A 16,763-nucleotide genomic window follows, 5' to 3' on the forward strand; every position below is an offset into this window, starting at 1 on the left:
TGAAAGAGCAGGGTTTGCGGGATATGGTAATATAGGGTAGTTGACGTCATTGTACGCGTACAGAATACTATTGAAAATAATAGTAAAAAAAACGTCAGCGTAAATGACAATTAAAATAAGGGGGAGAATAAAGGGGTCTCTGTACTTTGTTCTAGGCAAATCCCCTCTGTCCCTTATATCTGGTTATAGATTCCATGAAATAACAAATTACTACCCACTATACTCAAAATATATATGTATAAGCTGAGCAGTATATTGATAAAATAAATAAATACATAAATAAGAAATTAGAAAAAGGGTACGTGGTTATACGGAATAGGAAATTGGCAAAACTAAGTAGTCTTATACTAGGATAAAGAGACTTGCAACTCTTTCTGATCTACATTAATGGTAATTTTATAATAATAATAATAATAATAATAATAATAATAATAATAATAATAATAGGTGTGAAAATGTATGTGGTGCTGGAGAGACAGATGTCAAATAATCATTGGGGCACACATTCCATAAGGTTTCAATTTTAAATAATCTTGAAATCACCATTAATCACCAATGCTTACGACAATCCTTTGCATACGTAAGAGGACATATCTTAAAAAACAAACAAACACAAAACTTTATAATCTTTATAAATCTATATATATATACATATATATATATATATATATATATATATATATATATATATATATATATATATATATATATATAAAGATAATATTAATCTATAATTAATATGTGTATGTTATTGTGCTGTCCATATTCAGTGTATACGTGATTCACACAAATATTTGCCGATTCAATGACTGCGATTCAATTGGGTGCATATAAACACATGCAAAAACTGAAGCAGTTTTAGTAATTTTTAAAAAAGAGGAGAGAGGAGTTCCATAATAAGAATCACTACAGTAACTATGACAAACTGCTGTTTTTAACAAGCAAAACTAAAAAACAAATATTACAACCACACAAACACTGATTCATTTAACTAATCATACACTCTTAATCATGGAGGTAATCTGGATTATATAACTAGCATATTTGAGTCAAATTGAATAGATTTGTTTTTCCTAAATTAGTGTGTGTGTGTTCACTTGACCAGTTAGAGTGCACCAAATATTGTTTCTACTGGTTCAAAGTGTGATGGAGTAGGCTGGGTTTTCTTCGGCTTTCAGGGAGCTCTATTACGTACTGGGTGTCTGCACTGCAGGTCTTGTAGAGGTTGTGACCACTTTCTGGATGTTATAATAGTTCTGCAGTTTGGATTCCAGAGATGTTTTGTTTTCTTGCTTTGTTGGTCCTAGATTTATATATATTTTTTTCTTGAAACCATTTTTTTTAAATACTTGACTATGGCTGACTTGACTTCTCTATTTTTCACTCACCTCAAGTCCTCTAGCTTGGTTCCAAGCACACAAAGCATCTGCTTTAAAAATGGTGGTATAAACCATAAACACTGGCAAAGAGAGAAATATTACATCCTCTTCCTGGTTGCAGTTTTTTTTTAAACAATAACTAAGTGACTTGCTACACAACCCAATTGACAAACATAAGCTTTGTTTGTAGGTCTATGATACCAGTATTTGACTTATTGCAGTTTAAATAGACACTGTCCTCTGAGCTCAGAAAAGCCATTTATGATACTGCCTTTATTCCTTTATTCTATACTCCGAAGTGCACATTGACAATTGTTGCTATTTTTCCAAACCATCCCTTAAAGACAATGTGTATGTGCATCTGAATCAGCTTATTTCAGACTAGAAACTATGAGAAACCATGAATGTCATGATAAACCTTTTCTCCTTACATTTTCTGCAAAGCTATTTTACTGTATTTTTCCTGGCACAACATAATACATTATTCCTTTGTGATCTGATTCAAATAAGCCATTTACTAAACCAGTTTTACATGATGTCTCCTGGCTACATGACTCAAAGTACCTATCTTTCCATGTATGAGAAAAGGTACCACTTTAGCTACAATTTATATAAAATTTAGTACACTCACCTTAGAGGTCATGGTTTTATAGTTACCAATATTTTGTTAGACTGCATGGTGGTACAATGGTTAGCACTGCTGCCTTACAGCTACTCAGACACAAATTCTGTTCTGTCCTTGGGTATCTGCCTATATGGTGTTTACATGCTCTCCCAATGGCGGTGTGGGATTTCACACTCTGGTTTGCTTCCACATCCGAAAGACCTGCTGCTTAGGTCGATTGGCTACTCTAAATTTGTCTGAAGTTGAAGAGTGTAGTGTGTGTGTGTGAGTGTGTGTGTGCTGCCCTGCGACGGTCTGGTGTCCTGTTCAGGGTGTATCTACAGTGAGGGAAAAAAGTATTTGATCCCCTGCTGATTTTGTACGTTTGCCCACTGATAAATAAATGATCAGTCTATAATTTTAATGGTAGGTGTATTTTAACAGTGAGAGACAGAATAACAACAACAAAATCCAGAAAAACACATTTCAAAAAAGTTATAAATTGATTTGCATGTTAATGAGTGAAATAAGTATTTGATCCCCTATCAATCAGCAAGATTTCTGGCTCCCAGGTGTCTTTTATACAGGTAACGAGCTGAGATTAGGAGCACTCTCTTAATCTACACGGGAGGATCTTGTTAATGATCTCAAGGCAGCTGGGACCATAGTCACCAAGAAAACAATTGGTAACACTACGCCGTGAAGGACTGAAATCCTGCAGCGCCTGCAAGATCCCCCTGCTCAAGAAAGCACATGTACAGGCCTGTCTGAAGTTTGCCAATGAACATCTGAATGATTCAGAGGAGAACTGGGTGAAAGTGTTGTGGTCAGATGAAACCAAAATCGAGCTCTTTGGCATCAACTCAACTCGCCGTGTTTGGAGGAGGAATGCTGCCTATGACCCCAAGAACACCATTCCCACCGTCAAACATGGAAGTGGAAACATTATGCTTTGGGGGTGTTTTTCTGCTAAGGGGACAGGACAACTGCACCGCATCAAAGGGACGATGGACAGGGCCATGTACCGTCAAATCTTGGGTGAGAACCTCCTTCCCTCAGCCAGGGCATTGAAAATGGGTCGTGGATGGGTATTCCAGCATGACAATGACCCAAAACACACAGCCAAGGCAACAAAGGAGTGGCTCAAGAAGAAGCACATCAAGGTCCTGGAGTGGCCTAGCCAGTCTCCATACCTTAATCCCATAGAAAATCTGTAGAGGGAGCTGAAGGTTCGAGTTGCCAAACGACAGCCTCGAAACCTTAATGACTTGGAGAGGATCTGCAAAGAGGAGTGGGACAAAATCCCTCCTGAGATGTGTGCAAACCTGGTGGCCAACTACAAGAAACGTCTGACCTCTGTGATTGCCAACAAGGGTTTTGCCACCAAGTACTAAGTCGAAGGGGTCAAATACTTATTTCCCTCATTAACATGCAAATCAATGTACAACTTTTTTGAAATGCGTTTTTCTGGATTTTTTTGTTGTTATTCTGTCTCACTGTTAAAATGCACCCACCATTAAAATTATAGAGTGATCATTTCTTTGTCAGTGGCCAAACGTACAAAATCAGCAGGGGGGGATCAAATACATTTTTCCCCTCACTGTACGTTGTGCCCTGTGCCCAGTGGGCAAGGCTATGGCTCACTGTGACCCTGTACTGGATTAAGTGCTTAATGGAAATGGATGGATATTTTTTCTTCACCAAATAAACTATGTATAAAGAAGCATTTAACAGTTTTCACTTTGAAAATTCAATATTTATTGTATTACAGACTAAGAACAAATTATTTCAACAGAGGATTATTCTCATGATTAAAATGTATTTATTTATATCACAATGTATGAACATGTACAACATCAAGTTATATCAGATTATTTTTAGTTTTATGTTTGCTATACCTAAAGTGAATACTCCCAAGCACCCATTTCATTTGCAACCAAAAGTGACCGATCTCAGCAAAATAAATAAATAAGGAAACCATGTCTGTCCTTCGGCAACTCTGCTACACTCAGAACAAATAGTTGCTTTGTTAACAACACCTCACTATGAGTAATTTTGTCTGTAAACCTTGTTATAGTGCAACACAAAACCGAACACTTGAGGCCTGCAACATTTCAGGTGAAATGTTTGAGGGGAAAAAACAAACTGGGGGATGTAGACTTTTGAATTATAAATTGTATATGCTTATGAACAGAGACAAAATTTACATTAAAAGGCATTTTATTCCCATTTTTTGGTTACAGAAGTGCTGCATATTCATTTTAGTAAAGATAATTCACGACAATTAAAAATAAGATTAAATTCAAAGCGAGGTTTGGATAAATCTGTTCACTATGAATAGTGCTCAGTGAATGAAGCTCAAACGATCATAGCTTTTTTATATATATATTTATTTTTCTCCATGATATAGACAGTGCTTGCACATTTTATAACACCAAATATACAGACTTCATAAGACAGCACACACATATTGCTTTTCTGTAACACTACTTATTGTTAAAGTGGAACACTACCTCTAGGATGTACCAAATACAAATAAATGAAAGGATAAAAAGGTCTATCCCTCACATAAACAAGATCTAGGAGTAATGACCCACAGATGTAGCTACTGCACAGCACTACACAGATGAGGAATGCTTTTCACTTGTTTTTTAAATACCTAACTGACCATAAATAGAGATGTTCTTTGAGCACATATTTATATACTTTGATTGACTGTTTCATTAAAAAAAAAAAAAAAAAAAAAAGACACAGTAGTCCACCCTGTCAAGATGAAATAATTTTACCTAATCACAGGGATCGGAGTCACAAGCGTGGATTTATCCACAATTAAATTATTTTGAAGTAAACTTAAGATATTTCGTTAATCTGCGTTCAACATTAAAACAGGGCATGAGGGAATGAGAGAGGTGGCTCATGTTTATTTGAAGTCGAGCAGGTTGCAGTCAATCTTGTAGTATACATACGGGTAATACTCCTGTTGGCTCAAATTCAGACCTGGTATGTCCATGGCTGCCTGTTATGGGACAATGAGAAGGAGAAATATAATGGACGTCAAGCACTAAATGACAAAATTCACATTTATTTACAAAGGAATTCACTAAAACTGTTCAGACTCGAGTGGCTTGCTGCCAAAATAACAGCACTAATTCCTGGAGCAATTTATATAAAATAATGACATAAAATGTAATCATAACATAAGCATGTTAACATGCTTACATATATATTACAAAGATAAGAATAATGCAAGATAGTTCACAAGCAGCACATTAAGTCTCACTTAAACCTTCTTGAAGGAATGGTCTGTGTATTAAAATCTGCTAATTAATGTAAGCATTGTCAGTTGGTAAACCTTGCCTTTTTTCACAGATTGATGTTGTTCTGCAAAATGTGTGTATAAGAAACTTCTTTCAGCATCTACAAAATGAGTAACAACTGACAAATATATTTTGGCCTTTTGCATTAAATTTGCAAATAATTCTTCAGCTTTAATTCAACATTAATTCAAAGCCTTTTGCATATGGTACTTTTTTTTGTTAATTTCTGACTTAGTTCAGTTTCAATCCTATAATATAATATAATGAGAGGTCTTTCAGATCCAAACTACAAACTTCTTGTAGGTTGGATGAATATCCTTATGCGATCACAAATAAATAAAATTTGGTTTCTTTTTGCATTGCTTTAGGTTTTAGTAATTAGTCAGTTTTTCCTAAAATGTCTTGGATTGTTTTTAATAAGGCTGTCCCGAAGGGTCTATTTTTACTTTCAAAGGTTCAGAACACATTACCGATCGAAAGTTTTAAGTTTCGATTGTTAAATGTGAATTTCCTTTAACACTAAAGGCATGTACAGTGAGGGAAAAAAGTATTTGATCCCCTGCTGATTTTGTACGTTTGCCCACTGACAAAGAAATGATCAGTTTATAATTTTTATGGTAGGTGTAATTTAACAGTGAGCGACAGAATAACAACAAAAAAATCCAGAAAAAAATGCAAATCAATTTATAACTTTTTTGAAATGCATGTTAATGAGGGAAATAAGTATTTGACCTCTTCGACTTAGTACTTGGTGGCAAAACCCTTGTTGGCAATCACAGAGGTCAGACGTTTCTTGTAGTTGGCCACCAGGTTTGCACACATCTCAGGAGGGATTATGTCCCACTCCTCTTTGCAGATCCTCTCCAAGTCATTAAGGTTTCGAGGCTGACGTTTGGCAACTCGAACCTTCAGCTCCCTCCACAGATTTTCTATGGGATTAAGGTCTGGAGACTGGCTAGGCCACTCCAGGACCTTAATGTGCTTCTTCTTGAGCCACTCCTTTGTTGCCTTGGCTGTGTGTTTTGGGTCATTGTCATGCAGGAATACCCATCCACGACCCATTTTCAATGCCCTGGCTGAGGGAAGGAGGCTCTCACCCAAGATAAGAAAGTTTACAAACGAGAGGGGGCCATTCGACCCATCGTGCTCGTTTGGTGTTCATTAATATCCAAGTGATCCAAGGATCCTATCCAGACAATTTTTAAATGTTCCCAAACTTTCAGCTTCAACCACATCTCTCTGTAGTTTATTCCAGATTGTGACTACTCTCTATGTAAAGAAGTGTCTCCTGTTTTCCGTTTTGAATGCCTTGAAGCCCAATTTCCATTTGTGTCCCCTGGTGCGCATGTCCCTGCTGATCTGGAAAAGCTCCTCTGGTTTGATGTGGTCGATGCCTTTCATGATTTTGAAGACTTGGATCAAGTCCCCACGTAGTCTCCTCTGTTCCAGGGTGAAAAAGTTCAGTTCCCTCAGTCTCTCCGAGTAGGACTTTCCCTTCAGACCTGGAATAAGTCTGGTTGCTCTCCTCTGAACTGCCTCTAAAGCAGCAATATCCTTCTTGAAGTGTGGTGCCCAGAACTGTACACAGTATTCCAGATGAGGTCTAACTAGCGCATTGTACAGTCTTAACATTACTTCCCTTGTTTTAAATTCTACACTTTTGACAATATACCCTAGCATTGTTTGCCTTTTTTATTGCTTCCCCACATTGCTTGGATGGAGAAAGTGAGGAGTCCACATAGATTCCTAGGTCTTTCTCATGCGTTACTTCATCTACATCTGTACCTCCCATAGTGTAATTATAGTGGACATTTTTGTTACCTGCATGTATTACCTTGCACTTGTCCACATTGAATTTCATTTGCCAGGTGTCAGCCCACAACTGAATATTATCGAAGTCCCTGTGCTGCCAAGATTGTATCTGCTGAGCCACCTATTTTAGTATCATCTGCAAATTTGACAAGTTTGCTAACTATCCCAGAGTCCAGATCATTAATATAGATTAGAAAAAGCAAAGGCCCTAGTACTGATCCCTGTGGAACTCCACTAACAACCTCACTCCAGTTAAAAGCGACTCCTCTAATCGACACCCTCCGTTTCCTATACATCAACCAGTTAATAATCCATCTACTTACATTACCCTGAATGCCTACAGCTTCCAATTTGAGGATCAGTCTTTGGTGTGAAACCTTATCAAAAGCTTTCTGGAAATCTAAGTATATCATATCATATGCTTTCACGTGATCTACAGCTGCAGTTGCATGTTCAAATGTTTTTAATAAATTAGTGAGACATGATCTGCCTCGTCTAAACCCATGTTGACTATCTCCAAGAATATGGTTTTCATTGAGATGCTCCTCTATTTTCTGTCTAATCATTTTTTCCAACATTTTACAGGTGATGCAGGTGAGACTGATTGGTCTGTAATTTCCTGGCTCAGTTTTGTCCCCTTTCTTGTGGATTGGTATGACATTTGCTGTCTTCCAGTCAGTTGGCACATCCCCTGTTCTAAGTGTCATTTGGAATAATTGAGTTAGTGGCCTATAAATAATTTCCCTCATTTATTTAAGTACTGTTGGAAATATCCCATCTGGCCCAGGTGATTTGTTTGTTTTTAATTCTGCTAGTCCCTTTAGTACCTCCTACTCATTTATCCTGATCTCTCTTAGGGTTTGACTGGACTGATTGTCAACCTGTGGCATGTCATCTGTTTCTTATTTTGTAAAAACCTCTGTGAAATACTCATTTAGAATATTTGCCACATCTTGTTCGTTTTCCAAGATACCTCCATTTTTGCCCTTTATCTGTTTCACCTCCTCCTTTATTGATCACTTGCTGTTGTAATATTAAAAAAAGCTCTTTGCATTGGTCCAAGAGCTATGTTTCTTTCTATTTCCCTCTTTGCTTTCCTGATCCCTTTCTTAAGATCTCTTTGCAGCTCAACATATTCTATGTATTTTGTTTCATCACCATCCCTTTTGTATGCGCTATACAACATTTTCTTCCTCTTTATATTTTTTTGCATACCTCTATTAAACCATTTTGGCCAGTGTTTTTTGTTCTTCAATTTGCTAAGTTTTGGTACAAATTGCTCCTGAGCCTCAAGTAGTATATTCTTAAAATATACCCATCCATTTTCAACTAACTCTGTATCCAGTGTGCTCCAGTCTACCTCTTCTAAGTGCCATCTCATACCTTCAAGGTTTGCTTTTCTAAAATTTTAGACCATTGTTTTAGACTTGGACCTTGTTTTTTGAAAGAATGCCTCAAAGCTAACCATACTGTGATCACAATTTGCCATTGGTTCTCTAACTACTGTCCCCCTGACTCTGTCTTGGTCATTTGAAAAGATCAAGTCAATACATGCGCTCTCTCTGGTTGGTTCCCTGACAAATTGAGTTAGAAAGCAGTCATTTACCATCTCAACCATTTCTATTTCTGCTTCTGTAGTCCCCACTGGGCTTTCCCAGTCTAAGTTTGGGAAATTGAAATCCCCCATTATAACAGCCACATCCTTGCTACATGCAGTCCTGATTACACTGTACAATGCAGCATCTTTCTGAATATCTGAGGTTGGTGGCCTGTAACACACTCCTACCGCTAATCCTCCAGATCTCTTGTTCAAAAGTTTCACCCACAAAGATTCTGTTCCGTTACTGGGATCTAATACAAGTTCTTCTGCCTCAATGTAATTTTTCACATATAATGCTACCCCACCCCCTCTTCGATTTTGCCTGTCTCTCCTAAACTGTGTGTATCCTTCTAACTTGTATTCATCCCCATCATTTTCTGTAAGCCATGTTTCTGTCACTCCTACAACATCATAGTCACACGCCAGCACTGTGGCTTCCAAGTCTAACATCTTGTTCCTTATACTCCTGGAATTGAGGTACAAACATTTCAGGACTTTCCTACTAGCAGTTTCCCTTGGTTTTCTTTCCTTAGTGGAACATCTCCCATTGTCAGAGCTCCCTGCCCCCCTGGTTCCTAGTTTAAATGATTCTCAATTTCACTGCACATACGCTCTCCCAATGCATTAGCCCCCCTTCTGTTTAGATGTAGACCTTCCGGTTTGTACAGGTCCCATCTATCCCAGAAGAAAGACCAATGCTCCATAAACCTAAACCCCTCTTCCCTACACCAAGCTTTCAACCACGTGTTAAACTTTCTAATCTCTGCCTGTCTCCCTGGCCTGGCACGTGGTACCGGAAGTATTTCAGAGAAAACTACCGTGGAGGTTCTGCTCTTTAGTTTTGTTCCTAACTCTTTAAATTTGTCTTGCAGAACCTCTGTCCTACCTTTTCCTATGTCATTGATTCCAATGTGGACCATGATTATTGGATTCCCACCGGCTTTGGCCAGTAGCCCGTCTACTAGTTTAGGGAGATCTGCAACCTGAGCACCAGGCAGGCAAGATACCATGCGGGTCTCCTTGTCACTAGAACACACCTCTAAGAATTGAGTCTCCTACTATAACTACCTCCTTCTTCTGGGGGGGAGTGGGCACCATGGTGCTCTGGTGCTCAACTGCCCCCCCATCACCCTTTGAGCTGTCATTGTCCAACTCGGTGTCCAGCAGTTGGAACCTGTTGGGCAATTCAAGATCTTGGGGTGTCTCTAGGGGTTGTTCACGCCCTTTTCTGCGGTTACGACCTACTGTAACCCAGCAGTTCTCTACGCTGTCCTGCTCTAAGGTCTCAACTCTCCTAGGTTTTGACGTGCACACCATCTCTCTCATGGGCTGATTGACCAATTCTTCTATATCCCTAATACAGCGCAGATCGACAAGCTGAGCCTCAAGATCACGAACCTTGATCTCTAGGATTTCAACCTGCCGACAACGTTCACAAATGAAGCCTTCTTGGATGAGTTCATCCAGGAAGGCAATCATTCTGCAAACCTGACACTGTAGTGGCCACATGCTTCTAAATGTTACTTTTTTTTTTTGTTTGTTTCTTTATACTTCTCTTGGTTCCTGCTGCTAGTCAACTGCCTAACTTTTGTCAGCGAGAAACAGCACAGATCTTTCTCAACAGCTGCTTTAAGTAGCTTTTGTCTACCTACCCCCAATTCACACCTAACTGGCCCCACCTGGCTCCTCCTGCAACAGAATTCCTGCTAGTCCTAGACCGAAACACCCTTCTACAACCGGTTTACTTTCACCAACTCAGCAGCTGAACTGAATTGACTTCAATTTAGGCAAACTACAGACAATGCTAACGTCAATTTAAGGCAAACTTAAAACAAAATGAGCAATGCTAAGACTATTCTGAAACTAGTCAAACAACAAGATGGCTACCTCTCACCTGTACTCTCCTGTCTCTCTCTGTGGCAACTTGTAAATACTTCTGTTTTCCGTAAATACTTCCATTTTGACAGTACATGGCCCCGTCCATCGTCCCTTTGATGCGGTGCAGTTGTCCTGTCCCCTTAGCAGAAAAACACCCCCAAAGCATAATGTTTCCACCTCCATGTTTGAGGGGATGGTGTTCTTGGGGTCATTCCTACTCCTCCAAACACGGCGAGATGAGTTGATGCCAAAGAGCTCGAATTTGGTCTCATCTGACCACAACACTTTCACCCAGTTCACCTCTGAATCATTCAGATGTTCATTGGCAAACTTCAGACGGGCCTGTACATGTGCTTTCTTTAGCAGGGGGACCTTGCGGGTGCTGCAGGATTTCAGTCCTTCACGGCTTAGTGTTTTACCAATTGTTTTCTTGGTGACTATGGTCCCAGCTGCCTTGAGATCATTAACAAGATTCTACCGTGTAGTTCTGGGCTGATTCCTCACCGTTCTCATGATCATTGAAATTCCACAAGGTGAGATCTTGCATGGAGCCCCAGACCGAGGTAAACTGACAGTTATTTTGCGTTTCTTCCATTTGCGAATAATCGCACCAACTGTTGTCACCTTCTCACCAAGCTGCTTGGCGATGGTCTTGTAGCCCATTCCAGCCTTGTGTAGGTCTACAATCTTGTCCCTGACATCCTTGGACAGCTCTTTGGTCTTGGCCATGGTGGAGAGTTTGGAATCTGATTGATTGATTGCTTCTGTGGACAGGTGTCTTTTACACAGGTAACAAGCCGAGATTAGGAGCAGTCCCTTTAAGAGAGTGCTCGTAATCTCAGCTCGTTACCTGTATAAAAGACACCTGGGAGCCAGAAATCTTGCTGATTGATAGGGGATCAAATACTTATTTCCCTCATTAACATGCAAATCAATTTATAACTTTTTTGAAATGCGTTTTTCTGGATTTTTTTGTTGTTATTCTGTCTCTCACTGTTAAAATACACCTTCCATTAAACTTACAGACTAATCATTTCTTTGTCAGTGGGCAAACATACAAAATCAGCAGGGGATCAAATACTTTTTCCCCTCACTGTATTTGGAATGATACTCAGCAGCAGAATACCAAGTGCTGTGTTTTGCATGGCTCCAGTAGCAACTTAAGTATTGCTTCCATCATGTGGTTGTTAAAATTATGAATACAGATTAATTGTATTGGCTAATATTAATTTCAGTTCACAGGTCTTAGATAGTCATTGGAGGACACATACAATGTGCAAAACATTGAAACCACAGATACACTATCAGACATAGTGGTTATGATTTTCTGTGATTGGAGAATTGTGGACAGAATCATGGCATTGGAAGGGGAATTTTGGAACCAAATTGTCGTAACTTGCTTGCTTTCTGCTTACTGATTTTATAATAATAACAGTAACCTTTTCAATTTAAAGTTTATCATTTTCTATTTGTTATTCTTTCTAATGCCAGTAAAAAGCTCAACTTCTAACAATACAGTTAATATAAATATCTAGAAAATAAGATTTCTGAATCATATTGCATTGCCAGCAATAGAATATGTTCACTTGGGCTTGACCTATGGTACATTGTTACTGGATTTTGTAATAAAAAATTTAAGAACTAATTCAGTGACTGCATATAATAAATAAAATATATTTGTGTTATTTTAACACAAACAGCAAAACACTACTTATGATTACATTTTATACTTAGTAAAGCTCAATTGAAAAACTAAAAAAAAAAAGGCATTTTTGAAAAGCTATTTTCTCAAAATAGAAAACTCAGGAGCCATAAAAACATCTTTGAAAATCAGCAATTATGGGGTTATTTAATCCCTTCTCATGGCCCTAGCATGTAACTCCTGTTGTATCTGTAATTGATCCAGACATCAATACAATCCTGAATTAAGGGAACAATGCTGCACAGACTGATCAGGTAGAGCCTTTGCCAAGACACTGAGCAGAAACTCACATCAATGATGGCGGCTGCACTGCTGTCTAGGTGTTTGTAGAGATCATACAGCACCTCCCTCAGCTTCTTCATGGTCTTCTTATTGGGCTGCAGCAGCATGGCCTGAAAGTTCACTGGCAGCCCATACCTGTAAACAGAATAGCATTGCATGAGCAGAGTCCTAGCTGGGTCCCATAATGACTGAGATTACACTGCCTATAGCCCAAGGTTATAAAACTGTGTGAACACTGTGGGGTGCATCCATTCTAAACGTAATATTGGATGTCAAGAGTAAAAAGGGTTTTTAATTGTCAAGACATTTTACACAAATATCCTTGTCCACGGTCTTACAGTTGCAGAGGAGGAAATTGAACTTAAAAATATTGAAATGTTAATCCTTTCAGACACATTTTGAATACATAGTTACCAACTGGGATACAATTTGACTATTTTAATGATCTTTTTAATTATGATGATTAATTTAGAATCAGATATTGACAGTCTAGCCATTAATGGTTTTTGCTTGTAACTGATACCTTTTATTTATTTATACACCGATCAGCCATAACATTATGACCACCTGCCTAATATTGTGTAGGTCCCCCTTTTGCCACCAAAACAGCCCTGACCCGTCGAGGCATGGACTCCACTAGACCTCTGAAGGTGTGCTGTGGTATCTGGCACCAAGACGTTAGCAGCAGATCCTTTAAGTCCTGTAAGTTGCGAGGTGGGGCCTCCATGGATCGGACTTCTTTGGCCAGCACATCCCACAGATGCTGGATTGGATTGAGATCTGGGGAATTTGGAGGCCAAGTCAATACCTTGAACTCGTGATTCATCAGACCAGGCCAACACCTTCCATTGCTCCGTGGTCCAGTTCTGATGCTCACGTGGCCATTGTAGGCGCTTTTGGCAGTGGACAGGGGTCAGCATGGACACCCTCACTGGTCTGTGGCTATGCAGCCCCATACGCGCCAGCCTTCGCTCCCCACGTGCATCAATGAGCCTTGGCCGCCCATGACCCTGTCGCGGGTTCATCGCTTTTCCTTCCTTGGACCAATTTTGATAGGTACTGACCACTGCAGACCGGGAACACCCCGCAAGAGCTGCAGTGTTGGAGATGCTCTGACCCAGTCATCACAATTTGGCCCTTGTCAAAGTCGCTCAGATCCTTACGCTTGCCCATTTTTCCTGCTTCTAACACATCAGCTTTGAGGACAAAATGTTCACTTGCAGCCTAATATATCCCACCCACTGACAGGTGCCATGATAACAAGATGTTGTTATTCACTTCACCTGTCAGTGGTCATAATGTTATGGCTGATCAGTGTATATATGTATACTACTGTTAAAAAGTTTGGGGTCACTTGTTTTCCATGAAAACATGCATGAAATGAGTTTGAATAGGAAATATAGTAATTGACAAGGTTTTTATTTTTATTTTTATTTTTAAATAATAATTGTGTCCTTCAAACTTTGCTTTCTTCAAATAATCTTCCATTTGCAGCAATTATAGCCTTGCAGACCTTTGGCATTCTAGCTGTCAATTTGTTGAGGTAATCTGAAGAGATTTCACCCCATGCTTCTTGAAGCACCTCCCACAAGTTGGATTGGCTTGATGGGCACTTCTTACGTACCATACGTTCAAGATGCTCCCACAACATATCAATAGGTTTGAGATCTGGTGACTGTGCTGGCCACTGCATTATAGACTGAATACCAGCTGACTGCTTCTTCCCTAAATAGTTCTTGCATAGTTTGGAGCTGTGCTTTAGGTCAATGTCCTGTTGTAGGAGGAAACTGGCTCCAATCAAGCGCCGTCCACAGGGTATGGCATGGCGTTGCAAAATTGAGTGATAGCCTTCCTTCTTCAAGATCCCTTTTATCCTGAACAAATCTCCGACTTTACCACCACCAAACCATCACATTGCCTCCGCCATGCTTGACAGATGGAGTCGAGCACTCCTCCAGCATCTTTTCATTTTGATTTGATTTTGATCTGCGTCTCACAAATGTTCTTCTTTGTGATCTGAACACCTCAGACTTAGATTCGTCTGTCCATAACACTTTTTTTCCAATCTTCCTCTGTCTGGTGTCTGTGTTCTTTTGCCCATCTTCATTTTTTCTTTTTATTGGTTAGTCTGAGATTTGTCTTTTTCTTTGCAACTCTGCCTAGAAGGCCAGCATCCCAGAGTCGCCTCTTCACTGTTGACGGTGAGACAGGTGTTTTGCGGGAACTATTTAATGAAGATGCCAATTGAGGACCTGTGAGGTGTCTGTTTCTCAAACTAGATACTCGAATGCATTTGTCATCTTGCTCAGTTGTGCACCGGGGGCCTCCCGCTCCTCTTTCTATTCTGGTTAGAGGCCGTTTGCACTGTTCTGTGAAGGGAGTAGTACACAGCGTTGTACAAGATCTTCAGTTTCTTGGCAATTTCTCACATGGAATAGCCTTAATTTCTCAGAACAAGAACAGACTGACGAGTTTCAGAAGAAAGTTCATTGTTTCTTGCCATTTTGAGCCTGTAAATCGAACCCACAATTGCTGAAGCTACAGATACTCAACTAGTCTAAAGAAGGCCAGTTGTATTGCTTCTTTAATCAGCACAACAGTTTTCAGCTGTGCTAACATAATGGCAAAAGGGTTTTCTAATGATCAATTAGCCTTTTAAAATGATAAACTTGGATTAGCAAACACAACGTGCCATTGGACTGATGGTTGCTGATAATGGGCCTCTGTATGCCCATGTAGATATTCCATTACAAATCAGCCGTTTCCAGCTACAATAGTAATTTACAACATTAACAATATATACACTGTATTTCTGATCAATTTGATGTTATTTTAATGAAAAAAAAAAGTGCTTTTCTTTTGAAAACACAGAAATTCTAAGTGACCCCTAATGTTTGAACAGTAGTGTGTGTGTGTATATATATATATATATATATATATACACATACACACATACACTCACCTAAAGGATTATTAGGAACACCATACTAATACTGTGTTTGACCCCCTTTCGCCTTCAGAACTGCCTTAATTCTACGTGGCATTGATTCAACAAGGTGCTGAAAGCATTCTTTAGAAATGTTGGCCCATATTGATAGGATAGCATCTTGCAGTTGATGGAGATTTGTGGGATGCACATCCAGGACACGAAGCTCCCGTTCCACCACATCCCAAAGATGCTCTATTGGGTTGAGATCTGGTGACTGTCGGGGCCAGTTTAGTACAGTGAACTCATTGTCATGTTCAAGAAACCAATTTGAAATGATTCGACCTTTGTGACATGGTGCATTATCCTGCTGGAAGTAGCCATCAGAGGATGGGTACATGGTGGTCATAAAGGGATGGACATGGTCAGAAACAATGCTCAGGTAGGCCGTGGCATTTAAACGATGCCCAATTGGCACTAAGGGGCCTAAAGTGTGCCAAGAAAACATCCCCCACACCATTACACCACCACCACCAGCCTGCACAGTGGTAACAAGGCATGATGGATCCATGTTCTCATTCTGTTTACGCCAAATTCTGACTCTACCATCTGAATGTCTCAACAGAAATCGAGACTCATCAGACCAGGCAACATTTTTCCAGTCTTCAACTGTCCAATTTTGGTGAGCTTGTGCGAATTGTAGCCTCTTTTTCCTATTTGTAGTGGAGATGAGTGGTACCCGGTGGGGTCTTCTGCTGTTGTAGCCCATCCGCCTCAAGGTTGTACGTGTTGTGGCTTCACAAATGCTTTGCTGCATACCTCGGTTGTAACGAGTGGTTATTTCAGTCAAAGTTGCTCTTCTATCAGCTTGAATCAGTTGGCCCATTCTCCTCTGACCTCTAGCATCAACAAGGCATTTTCGCCCACAGGACTGCCGCATACTGGATGTTTTTCCCTTTTCACACCATTCTTTGTAAACCCTAGAAATGGTTGTGCGTGAAAATCCCAGTAACTGAGCAGATTGTGAAATACTCAGACCGGCCCGTCTGGCACCAACAACCATGCCACGCTCAAAATTGCTTAAATCACCTTTCTTTCCCATTCAGACATTCAGTTTGGAGTTCAGGAGATTGTCTTGACCAGGACCACACCCCTAAATGCATTGAAGCAACTGCCATGTGATTGGTTGGTTAGATAATTGCTTAATGAGAAATTGAACAGGTGTTCCTAATAATCCTTTAGGTGAGTGTATATATATATATA

The 16,763-nt window shown here is 39.6% G+C and overlaps 1 protein-coding gene across 2 annotated transcripts in view; it reads right to left on the bottom strand.

The window, feature by feature from the left end:
• Positions 1–4,354: 4,354 nt before the first annotated feature.
• atp6v1c1b (ATPase H+ transporting V1 subunit C1b) overlaps positions 4,355–16,763 on the bottom strand; it is a 34,211-nt gene continuing 21,802 nt past the window's right edge. For both annotated transcript variants that reach the window (XM_066690611.1, XM_066690612.1), the window contains exons 12-13: positions 12,583–12,709; positions 4,355–4,999 (exon numbers count right to left, since the gene is read on the bottom strand). In XM_066690611.1, the coding sequence (XP_066546708.1) occupies positions 4,904–4,999; positions 12,583–12,709 (223 nt within the window). In that variant the 3' untranslated portion in view covers positions 4,355–4,903. The remainder of the gene's footprint in view (positions 5,000–12,582; positions 12,710–16,763) is intronic.

Source organism: Amia ocellicauda, chromosome 18, assembly GCF_036373705.1.
Source record: "Amia ocellicauda isolate fAmiCal2 chromosome 18, fAmiCal2.hap1, whole genome shotgun sequence".
Classification (NCBI taxonomy): Eukaryota; Metazoa; Chordata; class Actinopteri; order Amiiformes; family Amiidae; genus Amia; species Amia ocellicauda.